Source organism: Brachyhypopomus gauderio, chromosome 12 (genome assembly GCF_052324685.1).
Source record: "Brachyhypopomus gauderio isolate BG-103 chromosome 12, BGAUD_0.2, whole genome shotgun sequence".
In the NCBI taxonomy this organism is placed as follows: domain Eukaryota; kingdom Metazoa; phylum Chordata; class Actinopteri; order Gymnotiformes; family Hypopomidae; genus Brachyhypopomus; species Brachyhypopomus gauderio.
In genome coordinates, this window is record NC_135222.1 from 1,414,380 (window position 1) to 1,429,727 (window position 15,348).

The 15,348-nt window shown below is 38.7% G+C and overlaps 1 protein-coding gene across 48 annotated transcripts in view; it reads right to left on the reverse strand.

Moving 5' to 3' along the window:
* Positions 1-9,061, reverse strand: part of ptprc (protein tyrosine phosphatase receptor type C) — a 33,508-nt gene extending 24,447 nt beyond the window's left edge. For 8 of the 48 annotated variants that reach the window (XM_077024277.1, XM_077024273.1, XM_077024275.1 and 5 more), the window contains exons 1-7: positions 7,772-8,603; positions 7,412-7,486; positions 5,780-5,854; positions 4,210-4,284; positions 2,563-2,637; positions 1,363-1,509; positions 991-1,065 (exon numbers count right to left, since the gene is read on the reverse strand). In XM_077024277.1, coding sequence (XP_076880392.1) covers positions 991-1,065; positions 1,363-1,509; positions 2,563-2,637; positions 4,210-4,284; positions 5,780-5,854; positions 7,412-7,486; positions 7,772-7,937 — 688 coding nt within the window. In that variant the 5' untranslated portion in view covers positions 7,938-8,603. The other 40 variants (XM_077024268.1, XM_077024269.1, XM_077024265.1 and 37 more) reach the window with 24 other exon arrangements.
* Between the last annotated feature and the right edge of the window lie 6,287 nt (positions 9,062-15,348).

Sequence of the window (15,348 nt, forward strand, 5' to 3'; positions counted from 1 at the left end):
AAAACAACAGGAAAGCGATAATCTGTATAAAATCTTTGTTCAAATCTATTATTTCTATGACAAAATAGATCTGCAATGTCAAACCCCATTTTCAATTATCCATCTACATGCAAATCACATGTGGTTGAGAGCTTGTAGTCTAATTAATTGTGTCCCTAAAGAGCTCATGGTCACCACAACTTCACTAGTCATTCTGCACCATAAGAGATCACTGCCTGCTACAGCATCAGGTGACTACAAGAAGCAACAATCCTTGAACGTTTTGGCTGTATGATTCAGAGTTAGGTTTACCATCCTTAACTACCAGCTATAAGAGATCATCACGTGCAAGTGAATGTTGGTGTTGATGTGCAGAGGTGTGTGGATGAGCGTGTTTTATTCTCTGTGGCTGAAAGAAGCAAGAGTTTTCATACTCTGGAAGTACAAATTGCATGGAGGTAAATGGAGTAAAAATTCAGAAAGAGGTCAAATAATCTGGTTTGGCATTTCTGTTTTGCTGATTTCTGTTTGTTGTTATTGCAATTATGGTTGTAACATTGCTGCTTATCTGCTCCAGATGGAGCTACATGAAGGTGTTGGTGTGAGCTGAGTGGAGGAAAGATGTTGACACTACTGTATACTTGAGCATACAACAAAGATTTGGCTTAATAATGCTAATACATTTGAAGGCCATTCACTGTTATTAATGCAATTATCAATAAACAAACAAAGCTCAATCAAAGAAAAAAAGATAATTGAAATAGTTAATATTCATTTTTTAGATAAAACTGTCTGATACTGAGCTGTATAGCACATCATACCTTTACACCTGAATGTGGACCATACAAGGTGAATATGTAGGAAGGAAAATGTCTGATAATTTTGTGTTCTAATAGCGACTGAGCCCAGAGTAAAGTGTTGAATGCTGGTGTGATGTTGAGTAGAGGTGGGAGTTTGAAGAGTGCAGGAGTGATAAAGAGTGGCAGGTATGATGAGTGGAGTCAGGGTTACCTGTACCGACAGGGGTGTTGGGAGTGCTGTTTGAGGGTGGATGTGTGGAAGCAGGGGCCGTACTTGAGGGGTCACCTGTGTGACAAGATCATGAGCATTACAGAGTCCAACATCAATCTAATCAGCAGCGTTTGCTCTTGTATTACTATTCAGACAAAATAGTAGATTGTTGCTGATATGTGCGCATGTAAAACACATGTGAACAAGCTCTTACAGTCTGATAAACTATGTCCAGAAGGACATTGTGTGTGTGTGTGTGTGTGTGTGTGTGTTTTGACTTTGGCAGTCAAAATGGCCACCATTCTAGGTTTAGAGGGCAAATCTTGTTGTTTGGATGAAAACTAAAAATGTTTGGCATGTGTGTGAAATTACCAGGTGAAACACTCATGTTTGTTGATGTACGCAGTGATTGTAAGGTATTAGATGGAGTAAAGGATGTAGTCTGATTTCCTGTTTTATCCATGGATACAACTGTGTGTTGTGAGGTGGTGAGTGGAGAAAGGTTGGTTGCAATTGTGTCTATGACCAGAAGAATCATGTTAAATTAATTTTCCAGCTCATATCCTACTAATCTACATCCAGACAACCACAGGAAAGCAATAATCTGTATAAAATCTTTGTTCAAATCTATTATTTCTATGACAAAATAGATCTGCAATGTCAAACCCCATTTTCAATTATCCATCTACATGCAAATCACATGTGGTTGAGAGCTTGTAGTCTAATTAATTGTGTCCCTAAAGAGCTCATGGTCACCACAACTTCACTAGTCATTCTGCACCATAAGAGATCACTGCCTGCTACAGCATCAGGTGACTACAAGAAGCAACAATCCTTGAACATTTTGGCTGTATGATTCAGAGTTAGGTTTACCATCCTTAACTACCAGCTATAAGAGATCATCACGTGCAAGTGAATGTTGGTGTTGATGTGCAGAGGTGTGTGGATGAGCGTGTTTTATTCTCTGTGGCTGAAAGAAGCAAGAGTTTTCATACTCTGGAAGTACAAATTGCATGGAGGTAAATGGAGTAAAAATTCAGAAAGAGGTCAAATAATCTGGTTTGGCATTTCTGTTTTGCTGATTTCTGTTTGTTGTTATTGCAATTATGGTTGTAACATTGCTGCTTATCTGCTCCAGATGGAGCTACATGAAGGTGTTGGTGTGAGCTGAGTGGAGGAAAGATGTTGACACTACTGTATACTTGAGCATACAACAAAGATTTGGCTTAATAATGCTAATACATTTGAAGGCCATTCACTGTTATTAATGCAATTATCAATAAACAAACAAAGCTCAATCAAAGAAAAAAAGATAATTGAAATAGTTAATATTCATTTTTTAGATAAAACTGTCTGATACTGAGCTGTATAGCACATCATACCTTTACACCTGAATGTGGACCATACAAGGTGAATATGTAGGAAGGAAAATGTCTGATAATTTTGTGTTCTAATAGCGACTGAGCCCAGAGTAAAGTGTTGAATGCTGGTGTGATGTTGAGTAGAGGTGGGAGTTTGAAGAGTGCAGGAGTGATAAAGAGTGGCAGGTATGATGAGTGGAGTCAGGGTTACCTGTACCGACAGGGGTGTTGGGAGTGCTGTTTGAGGGTGGATGTGTGGAAGCAGGGGCCGTACTTGAGGGGTCACCTGTGTGACAAGATCATGAGCATTACAGAGTCCAACATCAATCTAATCAGCAGCGTTTGCCCTTGTATCACTATTCAGACAAAATAGTAGATTTTTGCTGATATGTGCTCATGTAAAACACATGTGAACAAGCTCTTATAGTCTGATAAACTATGTCCAGAAGGACATTGTGTGTGTGTGTGTGTGTGTGTGTGTGTGTGTGTGTGTGTGTGTGTGTGTGTGTGTGTGTGTGTGTGTGTGTGTGTGTGTGTGTGTGTGTGTGTGTGTGTGTGTTTGACTTTGGCAGTCAAAATGGCCACCATTCTAGGTTTAGAGGGCAAATCTTGTTATTTGGATGAAAACTTAAAATGTTTGTCATGTGTGTGAAATTACCAGGTGAAACACTCATGTTTGTTGATGTACGCAGTGATTGTAAGGTATTAGATGGAGTAAAGGATGTAGTCTGATTTCCTGATTTATCCATGGATACAACTGTGTGTTGTGAGGTGGTGAGTGGAGAAAGTTTGGTTGCAATTGTGTCTATGACCAGAAGAATCATGTTAAATTTATTTTCCAGCTCATATCCTACTAATCTACATCCAGAAAACAACAGGAAAGCGATAATCTGTATAAAATCTTTGTTCAAATCTATTATTTCTATGACAAAATAGATCTGCAATGTCAAACCCTATTTTCACTGATCCATCTACATGTAAATCACATGTGGTTGAGAGCTTGTAGTCTAATAAATTGTGTCCCTAAAGAGCTCATGATCACCACAACTTCACTAGACATTCTGCACCATAAGAGATCACTGCCTGCTACAGCATCAGGTGACTACAAGAAGCAACAATCGTTTAACGTTTTGGCTGTATGATTCAGAGTTAGGTTTACCATCCTTAACTACCAGCTATAAGAGATCATCACGTGCAAGTGAATGTTGGTGTTGATGTGCAGAGGTGTGTGGATGAGCGTGTTTTATTCTCTGTGGCTGAAAGAAGCAAGAGTTTTCATACTCTGGAAGTACAAATTGCATGGAGGTAAATGGAGTAAAAATTCAGAAAGAGGTCAAATAATCTGGTTTGGCATTTCTGTTTTGCTGATTTCTGTTTGTTGTTATTGCTATTATGGTTGTAACATTGCTGCTTTTCTGCTCCAGATGGAGCTACATGAAGGTGTTGGTGTGAGCTGAGTGGAGGAAAGATGTTGACACTACTGTATACTTGAGCATACAACAAAGATTTGGCTTAATAATGCTAATACATTTGAAGGCCATTCACTGTTATTAATGCAATTATCAATAAACAAACAAAGCTCAATCAAAGAAAAAAAGATAATTGAAATAGTTAATATTCATTTTTTAGATAAAACTGTCTGATACTGAGCTGTATAGCACATCATACCTTTACACCTGAATGTGGACCATACAAGGTGAATATGTAGGAAGGAAAATGTCTGATAATTTTGTGTTCTAATAGCGACTGAGCCCAGAGTAAAGTGTTGAATGCTGGTGTGATGTTGAGTAGAGGTGGGAGTTTGAAGAGTGCAGGAGTGATAAAGAGTGGCAGGTATGATGAGTGGAGTCAGGGTTACCTGTACCGGCAGGGATGTTGGGAGTGCTGTTTGAGGGTGGATGTGTGGAAGCAGGGGCCGTACTTGAGGGGTCACCTGTGTGACAAGATCATGAGCATTACAGAGTCCAACATCAATCTAATCAGCAGCGTTTGCTCTTGTATTACTATTCAGACAAAATAGTAGATTGTTGCTGATATGTGCGCATGTAAAACACATGTGAACAAGCTCTTACAGTCTGATAAACTATGTCCAGAAGGACATTGTGTGTGTGTGTGTGTGTGTGTGTGTTTTGACTTTGGCAGTCAAAATGGCCACCATTCTAGGTTTAGAGGGCAAATCTTGTTGTTTGGATGAAAACTAAAAATGTTTGGCATGTGTGTGAAATTACCAGGTGAAACACTCATGTTTGTTGATGTACGCAGTGATTGTAAGGTATTAGATGGAGTAAAGGATGTAGTCTGATTTCCTGATTTATCCATGGATACAACTGTGTGTTGTGAGGTGGTGAGTGGAGAAAGTTTGGTTGCAATTGTGTCTATGACCAGAAGAATCATGTTAAATTTATTTTCCAGCTCATATCCTACTAATCTACATCCAGAAAACAACAGGAAAGCGATAATCTGTATAAAATCTTTGTTCAAATCTATTATTTCTATGACAAAATAGATCTGCAATGTCAAACCCTATTTTCACTGATCCATCTACATGTAAATCACATGTGGTTGAGAGCTTGTAGTCTAATAAATTGTGTCCCTAAAGAGCTCATGATCACCACAACTTCACTAGACATTCTGCACCATAAGAGATCACTGCCTGCTACAGCATCAGGTGACTACAAGAAGCAACAATCCTTGAACATTTTGGCTGTATGATTCAGAGTTAGGTTTACCATCCTTAACTACCAGCTATAAGAGATCATCACGTGCAAGTGAATGTTGGTGTTGATGTGCAGAGGTGTGTGGATGAGCGTGTTTTATTCTCTGTGGCTGAAAGAAGCAAGAGTTTTCATACTCTGGAAGTACAAATTGCATGGAGGTAAATGGAGTAAAAATTCAGAAAGAGGTCAAATAATCTGGTTTGGCATTTCTGTTTTGCTGATTTCTGTTTGTTGTTATTGCAATTATGGTTGTAACATTGCTGCTTATCTGCTCCAGATGGAGCTACATGAAGGTGTTGGTGTGAGCTGAGTGGAGGAAAGATGTTGACACTACTGTATACTTGAGCATACAACAAAGATTTGGCTTAATAATGCTAATACATTTGAAGGCCATTCACTGTTATTAATGCAATTATCAATAAACAAACAAAGCTCAATCAAAGAAAAAAAGATAATTGAAATAGTTAATATTCATTTTTTAGATAAAACTGTCTGATACTGAGCTGTATAGCACATCATACCTTTACACCTGAATGTGGACCATACAAGGTGAATATGTAGGAAGGAAAATGTCTGATAATTTTGTGTTCTAATAGCGACTGAGCCCAGAGTAAAGTGTTGAATGCTGGTGTGATGTTGAGTAGAGGTGGGAGTTTGAAGAGTGCAGGAGTGATAAAGAGTGGCAGGTATGATGAGTGGAGTCAGGGTTACCTGTACCGACAGGGGTGTTGGGAGTGCTGTTTGAGGGTGGATGTGTGGAAGCAGGGGCCGTACTTGAGGGGTCACCTGTGTGACAAGATCATGAGCATTACAGAGTCCAACATCAATCTAATCAGCAGCGTTTGCCCTTGTATCACTATTCAGACAAAATAGTAGATTTTTGCTGATATGTGCTCATGTAAAACACATGTGAACAAGCTCTTATAGTCTGATAAACTATGTCCAGAAGGACATTGTGTGTGTGTGTGTGTGTGTGTGTGTGTGTGTGTGTGTGTGTGTGTGTGTGTGTGTGTGTGTGTGTGTGTGTGTGTGTGTGTGTGTGTTTTGACTTTGGCAGTCAAAATGGCCACCATTCTAGGTTTAGAGGGCAAATCTTGTTATTTGGATGAAAACTTAAAATGTTTGTCATGTGTGTGAAATTACCAGGTGAAACACTCATGTTTGTTGATGTACGCAGTGATTGTAAGGTATTAGATGGAGTAAAGGATGTAGTCTGATTTCCTGATTTATCCATGGATACAACTGTGTGTTGTGAGGTGGTGAGTGGAGAAAGTTTGGTTGCAATTGTGTCTATGACCAGAAGAATCATGTTAAATTTATTTTCCAGCTCATATCCTACTAATCTACATCCAGAAAACAACAGGAAAGCGATAATCTGTATAAAATCTTTGTTCAAATCTATTATTTCTATGACAAAATAGATCTGCAATGTCAAACCCTATTTTCACTGATCCATCTACATGTAAATCACATGTGGTTGAGAGCTTGTAGTCTAATAAATTGTGTCCCTAAAGAGCTCATGATCACCACAACTTCACTAGACATTCTGCACCATAAGAGATCACTGCCTGCTACAGCATCAGGTGACTACAAGAAGCAACAATCGTTTAACGTTTTGGCTGTATGATTCAGAGTTAGGTTTACCATCCTTAACTACCAGCTATAAGAGATCATCACGTGCAAGTGAATGTTGGTGTTGATGTGCAGAGGTGTGTGGATGAGCGTGTTTTATTCTCTGTGGCTGAAAGAAGCAAGAGTTTTCATACTCTGGAAGTACAAATTGCATGGAGGTAAATGGAGTAAAAATTCAGAAAGAGGTCAAATAATCTGGTTTGGCATTTCTGTTTTGCTGATTTCTGTTTGTTGTTATTGCTATTATGGTTGTAACATTGCTGCTTTTCTGCTCCAGATGGAGCTACATGAAGGTGTTGGTGTGAGCTGAGTGGAGGAAAGATGTTGACACTACTGTATACTTGAGCATACAACAAAGATTTGGCTTAATAATGCTAATACATTTGAAGGCCATTCACTGTTATTAATGCAATTATCAATAAACAAACAAAGCTCAATCAAAGAAAAAAAGATAATTGAAATAGTTAATATTCATTTTTTAGATAAAACTGTCTGATACTGAGCTGTATAGCACATCATACCTTTACACCTGAATGTGGACCATACAAGGTGAATATGTAGGAAGGAAAATGTCTGATAATTTTGTGTTCTAATAGCGACTGAGCCCAGAGTAAAGTGTTGAATGCTGGTGTGATGTTGAGTAGAGGTGGGAGTTTGAAGAGTGCAGGAGTGATAAAGAGTGGCAGGTATGATGAGTGGAGTCAGGGTTACCTGTACCGGCAGGGATGTTGGGAGTGCTGTTTGAGGGTGGATGTGTGGAAGCAGGGGCCGTACTTGAGGGGTCACCTGTGTGACAAGATCATGAGCATTACAGAGTCCAACATCAATCTAATCAGCAGCGTTTGCTCTTGTATTACTATTCAGACAAAATAGTAGATTGTTGCTGATATGTGCGCATGTAAAACACATGTGAACAAGCTCTTACAGTCTGATAAACTATGTCCAGAAGGACATTGTGTGTGTGTGTGTGTTTTGACTTTGGCAGTCAAAATGGCCACCATTCTAGGTTTAGAGGGCAAATCTTGTTGTTTGGATGAAAACTAAAAATGTTTGGCATGTGTGTGAAATTACCAGGTGAAACACTCATGTTTGTTGATGTACGCAGTGATTGTAAGGTATTAGATGGAGTAAAGGATGTAGTCTGATTTCCTGATTTATCCATGGATACAACTGTGTGTTGTGAGGTGGTGAGTGGAGAAAGTTTGGTTGCAATTGTGTCTATGACCAGAAGAATCATGTTAAATTTATTTTCCAGCTCATATCCTACTAATCTACATCCAGAAAACAACAGGAAAGCGATAATCTGTATAAAATCTTTGTTCAAATCTATTATTTCTATGACAAAATAGATCTGCAATGTCAAACCCTATTTTCACTGATCCATCTACATGTAAATCACATGTGGTTGAGAGCTTGTAGTCTAATAAATTGTGTCCCTAAAGAGCTCATGATCACCACAACTTCACTAGACATTCTGCACCATAAGAGATCACTGCCTGCTACAGCATCAGGTGACTACAAGAAGCAACAATCCTTGAACATTTTGGCTGTATGATTCAGAGTTAGGTTTACCATCCTTAACTACCAGCTATAAGAGATCATCACGTGCAAGTGAATGTTGGTGTTGATGTGCAGAGGTGTGTGGATGAGCGTGTTTTATTCTCTGTGGCTGAAAGAAGCAAGAGTTTTCATACTCTGGAAGTACAAATTGCATGGAGGTAAATGGAGTAAAAATTCAGAAAGAGGTCAAATAATCTGGTTTGGCATTTCTGTTTTGCTGATTTCTGTTTGTTGTTATTGCTATTATGGTTGTAACATTGCTGCTTTTCTGCTCCAGATGGAGCTACATGAAGGTGTTGGTGTGAGCTGAGTGGAGGAAAGATGTTGACACTACTGTATACTTGAGGATACAACAAAGATTTGGCTTAATAATGCTAATACATTTGGAGGCCATTCACTGTTATTAATGCAATAATTAATAAACAAACAAGCTCAATCAAAGAAAAAACGATAATTGAAATAATTTATATTCATTTTTAGATAAAACTCTGATACTGTGCAGTAAAACACATCATACCTTTACACCTGGATTTTGACCATACAAGGTGAATTTGTAGGAAGGAAAATGTCTGATAATTTTGTGTTCTAATAGCGACTGAGCCCAGAGTAAAGTGTTGAATGCTGGTGTGATGTTGAGTAGAGGTGGGATTTTGAAGAGTGCAGGAGTGATAAAGAGTGACAGGTATGATGAGTGGAGTCAGGGTTACCTGTACCAGCAGGGGTGTTGAGAGTGCTGTTTGAGGGTGGATGTGTGGAAGCAGGGGCAGGAGTAGTGGTAGCAGGATGTGTGGTTAAGGAGTCACCTGTGTGACAAGATCATGAGCATTACAGAGTCCAACATCAATCTAATCAGCAGCGTTTGCCCTTATATCACTATTCAGACAAAATAGTAGATTTTTGCTGATATGTGCTCATGTAAAACACATGTGAACAAGCTTTTATAGTCTGATAAACTATGTCCAGAAAGACATTGATATGGATACATACATCCATGGATACAACTGTGTGTTGTGAGGTGGTGAGTGGAGAATCATGAAGAATCATGTTAAATTAATCCAACATCAATCTAATCAGCAGCAGTTTGCTTTTCTCTCCACTGTGAGCACACAAAGTGAACAGTATTAGTATGTCAGAATTATTGCAGTATCTTACCTTCTCCTGAACCTGTGGAAACAGAAGGAGTTTCGTATTAGTGAACAGTTGAGCACAAGACGCCATTCGTGAACAATGTTTTACATCCTCAGTGCTTTGAACACCAAACGAGTAATTTTCTTTGACCATATTCCTGTCCATTTAATGTTTTCTCAGAAATATAAAAGAATGTTTCATAAAATGGTTGACTCCATTAACAGCAGCCTATATGGGGCATATCTTAGTTGCCATAGCGACTCGGCACACAAAAGCTATTTCAGTTTTTTTAACCACAGCTTCCTGTGTGATGGCTAAACCCTGCCCCATCCCCACTCACATGCACTTTGGTTTCTTTCCTTTTGTTTTGCTTCATGCAAAGTTAAGCTTCAATTAATTTTGAACATACGTCCACATACACAGTGTGTTCCACCAGTGTGTCCACTGCTTATTTAGGCCTTATTCATCTGGGCCAAAACTGTCTACAACAGAAGGAATACACTTTCCAGATATTTACATATAATACATATTTGAATGTGTTTTACATTCAAAATGCCAGATGATAACAGTGTACTATAATCATCTGTTTTCTCCTCATTCTACCACATTCTATTAACCATTAGTTTAATAAGTATGGCTAAGTATGTTTAAGAAAGCAGCCAATTTTTGTATTTGGAGTCTATGGGGCTGGTGAGATCACACCAGACTCTCAGTGCAAGAACACATTTTCAGTCTTTTTCTTTATCCCGGATGTGGTTTTGCTCAACTCAGTTCACAGCTTGAGCTACACACACATTCTGCAAGAATAGTTTTAGAAAGTCCACCCACTTAATGGAACATGATACACTGCGTGCAATGCCTACTTATTACCTTACCATACATGGCTTTATGATATACATTTTGAAAAAGTGAGAAAATATATAATGTATTCATATAAAACATTTTTACATGGGAATTTTCATGACAGAAATTTAAAACTGTGGTTATATCAGAGTTTAAATGACATTCAGTTGCTTTGAAAAAGATACTGCAATGGCAAAAGCCTTTTGAGAGAAAGGGTTAAAAAGGGCCTTTTTATACATAAAATAAATGACATCCAGAAGTTTTATCATCAGCTATTACCTGAGTAGAACCATGGATTCACTAATCAGTAATTTGATAAGGCTGCACTATTGGTCAATATTGACATTAAGTAGGGAGTAAGGAATATTTACTGGACATGTTAAACATTCACTGGATATTTCCTGATAACCAGGACTTGATTTGAGAGGGGATATGAGGGGATGAGAGGGGATGCTATCTCCCAAAGTAAAAAAATATATAAAAGAGATATAAACCCTCCCTCTTTTAAAACTACCCGCCCTCTTTTACATCCCTTTTTGACAATTTTTTCACATGATGGCACATACAGTGTATTATATTTATAGTTTAATTACATCTGCAAATGAGTTCTTCAAACCAAATCACAATCAGGGCAAAATACTTGGGGTGGAATGTCGATTACTTGGGGCTGATCCCCTGTGCAGTGCAGGAGGGGGTTCAGCTCATGTAACTGGCATAGTTCAGGTACAGACAGCATCGAGATACATTATTTGGCATGTTACATGTTTTTTGGTAGAATATTTTAAACATGTAGTTTAAATTATTATGGAAGTTTAAATAATATGTAAATCAGTATTATTAATTAGTTTAGTTTTCAGCAATAAATAAATATTGGATTTCATAAGTGCATATTGACATGCAACATGGTCTCATGATTACAAATGTGTATGAACTGAGTCAAAATGAGTAAAAAAATTTCAAATGGTTGGATTGAGAAAGAGCAGAAATATTGTCTTTTTATGACTAAATGTGCTTTCAGTTCAAATGAACTCCCTCAGACTCATTACAATTCCTATTAATTTTTCATGGGATTAGGTTCGAACATTGATATCCTCCGTGAGTGATCACTAATTTACCTCTGTAAATAATAAGATTTGGATCAGTAGAAATGTAGCCTAAATTTATCACAAAATGAATTAAAATTGAAATAAATTTTTAAATGGTTTTTGAATAGAGCTTTCTGCATGAAACTCAATTTTTACTCAACTGTAACAGTATAAACAACTTTAAAATCACTATCGTGTCTTTATGTTTTTAATGTTTTGGAAAACAATTAAATGAACTGGTTGTTCGTGTTAACATGTGTATTCATGTCTAGTGTTTCTTACTGATTATAAGAGGCAGCCATTTCATTGTATACTTTATAACAGGGTTGCTAATCTGACCAGAAAATTATATTTTACACTCTTATATTTGTAATTAGATGTAATTAATTTGAAATACTATTTATTAATATGTACAGTATTTATGTTTAACACCTCTGTAACCTGGTATGGCCTCTTCGTACATTAAGAAGACAAAAGTGATGATAACACACTAGGCACAGGTATGGAAGCTTTAAAATGAGAACACTTCTCAAAAGACCAGCAGCGATGTTATCTGTAATACCTCTGTGATGATTGTAATGTCCATAATGTTAATTAGATGATTAAATGGTCTACTTTTCTGATGTAAGCACATGACTCAAACACTTCCTATTGTAGGCCTTCTGCTCATCTCCTCCTTTGCTTTACCTGGTATTGTCTACGTACAGTGTAAACGCATCTACAGTTTAGTCTTTTGAAAGGTGTAGTGGGGACTGCTTATTTTCACCATGTCTTTAATGTTTAAACTTCTTTAATCCTTGTAGCACTGTGGAAACTTGTCAGCTCACGCTTGTGAGGAAGAGACACCAGTGCAAACTGGAACAAGGAAGTGGCATGAGCCCACGATTCACTAAAAAAAAGAACATGCTAAAAAAAATAGCGTTCAAAAGAAACCCTGACTACACTGAGGATTAGCACTGTAAGATTCATTCACATGGACTTTACCCATTACCCACTGGGTTACAGTGAAGCAGAATGTGGAAGGGAAGATCAGGCTGAGATGCTAACAGCAAACAGAGAGCAAAACTGTTCAAGCTACCATCGTGCATAAGTGCACCACTGCAGAGCCAGCGTGGAGCAGCGTTCAGGGACACACCCAAACCCCACCAACAAACACCAACCCCACCAACAAACACCAATCCCACCGGCAAACACCAATCCCACCGGCAAACACCAATCCCACCAGCAAACACCAATCCCACCAGCAAACACCAACCCCACCAACAAACACCAATCCCACCGGCAAACACCAATCCCACCAGCAAACACCAATCCCACCAACAAACACCAACCCCACCAACAAACACCAATCCCACCGGCAAACACCAATCCCACCAATAAACACCAATCCCACCGGCAAACACCAATCCCACCAGCAAACACCAATCCCACCGGCAAACACCAATCCCACCGGCAAACACCAATCCAAGAGCACTCTCTCCAGGTAATCAACACCAAGACCATCAACCAGAGCCATATTCTCTGGTTACGACCACCAAACAATAATCCCATCCACGGAGGACAGTCCTCAGGGCATCTGCCCCAAACATCAATCACCCCTGTGTCAGGAACTCCCTATTCCATATTCTGAGATTCAAAACACTCCATCTATTAATTCACACAGTGTATATTTTATAACCTTTGTTGGTATAAGGACTAGTTGCAGTATTTCACATTTATAGCTTCCTACAAAATTGCTCTGTATTTTTTTAGATTTTCAAAATAATTTTATTCAATGCGTGTATTTCTTAAATTAAGAATTCTATAAAATAGTTTCCTATTAGAAACATTTTAGAATAATAACCCTGAAAACCATAAAATACTATTCACATTCATGACCTGTTGTGTTAAGGATAGCAGGCCCTTCAAGGCCAGTGTCACACTATAACATTCTCATCGCTAAACAAAAATCATTAAAGATTCGATTAAATCCAGTGTGGTTATACTAAGGTTATACTAAGGTTCAAACTCATATGTACCAGCCTGGGTTAAAAGTGTCCTGTCACTATACGTAGCCCCCAAAATCTCCAACGTCTCCACTTTGAAATGTGCCTCCATTCAAAATTTTCATATTAAAATTTTGTACTTACATTTTGCTAATCCTATCAGGATCAAGCACATTAGTCCAAGAAATTTCGCCATTACCAGGGGTACAAGTGCCTCTACTAAGACACCATAAGTCCTGGTAGAAACAGAAACAAAGAGTTAAACTGGTCTATTTTCCCTTTTTGGGGGGCTAATTTTCCTGCTTTTTTGGTCATTAAACAGTTCAGGTTCTTTAACTTACGCTTTCTCTGATGTCTAATCACTTGGCACGGTTTCTTGGGTGTTTTACCCCCCCCAGTGTCCTGAAGCTTGCTGTAGGCTTGAGAGAGCGAGCAATGACAGGAACACTCTCACCTTCATCTGCGCTAAGGGCGTCTTAACAGGAAGTTGCATTTTCAGCTACGCCACAATCTCACGCCTTGTACTTCTGTGTCATCCTTTCTAACTATATAACAATAAGGGCTTCAAGATCATCTATAAAACAAATGGTCTCATATTGACACGCTATTATGTCTTACACTCCTCTTATATGTATCTTTACAGAGAACCGCTTGTGTGAGTGACTTACTGGCCTACATTTATCATTTTATGTGAATGTTATTGTCTATATAGTTCTATACAGTACAACTACATGCAAATACAAGCCATGCTAATTGAAACGTTTAATCTTAAAGTGAATGGGAAGTTTGTGCAATTGACACAGGAATCATCTTGATATAATAAAATTAGCAGTTGCTCGTTAAACTTGTAGCACCATGAGGTAATTGTAAAAAGATCAGTATCTATGTTCACATGCATGATGTTCATTGGCTAGTGTATAAAAGCAAAAGAAAGGGGGGGGGGGGAGGGGGAGGGGTTTCCCTTTCAGATTTACCAATCAGTGGGCTGTGCTGTGTGTCCTAACATTCTAAACTGTCCGGATTTTAAAAATAACCCAATTCTGCCAAAAGTTTCAATGAAGTGAGTGAGGAAACCACACAGTCAATGTAACACTGTATTATGAATAAACAGGTTTGATATTATCAAATCCAATTACAGTTCTAAAACTTACACACTGAATATTGTCACATTTTCTTCAAGAACAGTCTAAAACTATTTTAGTTTTCCTAAAAGCTGAAGACCAAAAATACACTGCACTTTTCTAGGGCCGTCAGCGTAGGGTGTGCTGCAAGTTACCACTTCCTTGCTCATTCTTTTTTTCCTCTCTTTTTGGTTTCCCGCCTGTTTGAGGAAGTAGCAGAGAGGCATATTCATATGAGTACTTAGAAGTGCAGCTTTCTTGACATTAAAGTCACAGCCCAGACAGAAACCTTTCTACAATTTGCATCTGCTTTGTCCATTAAACAGCAGGTGTTTAACTATTTAAAAATTGACCATAAAGACTGGAATGGTACATTTCATGAATGTTTAATGAATTTCACAGATCTCAATATTTACGTAACAATCTCTATAAATATGTCATTTACATAACAAAATGAGTCACTGATTCCATTTTATGGAATACTTCCTGTTCTTGATCTTCACTGTGATGAATCCGTCATTGATGTTCAATGTGATGTGTGCAGTGCAGTGATATCAGCAATAGCTAACAGCACTGGTAACTTCTTGAAGCACTGAACATTCAGCTGTGGGAAATGCACAGAGCGGGAACATGAGCGGGAACATGAGCGGGAACACTAGCGGGAACACGAGCGGGAACACGAACGGGAACACGAACGGGAACACGAGCGGGAACACGAACGGGAACACGAGCGGGAACACGAGCGGGAACACGAACGGGAACACGAGCGGGAACACGAACGGGAACACGAACGGGAACACGAGCGGGAACACGAGCGGGAACACGAACGGGAACACGAGCGGGAACACGAACGGGAACACGAACGGGAACACGAGCGGGAACACGAGCGGGAACACTAGCGGGAACACGAGCGGGAACACGAGCGG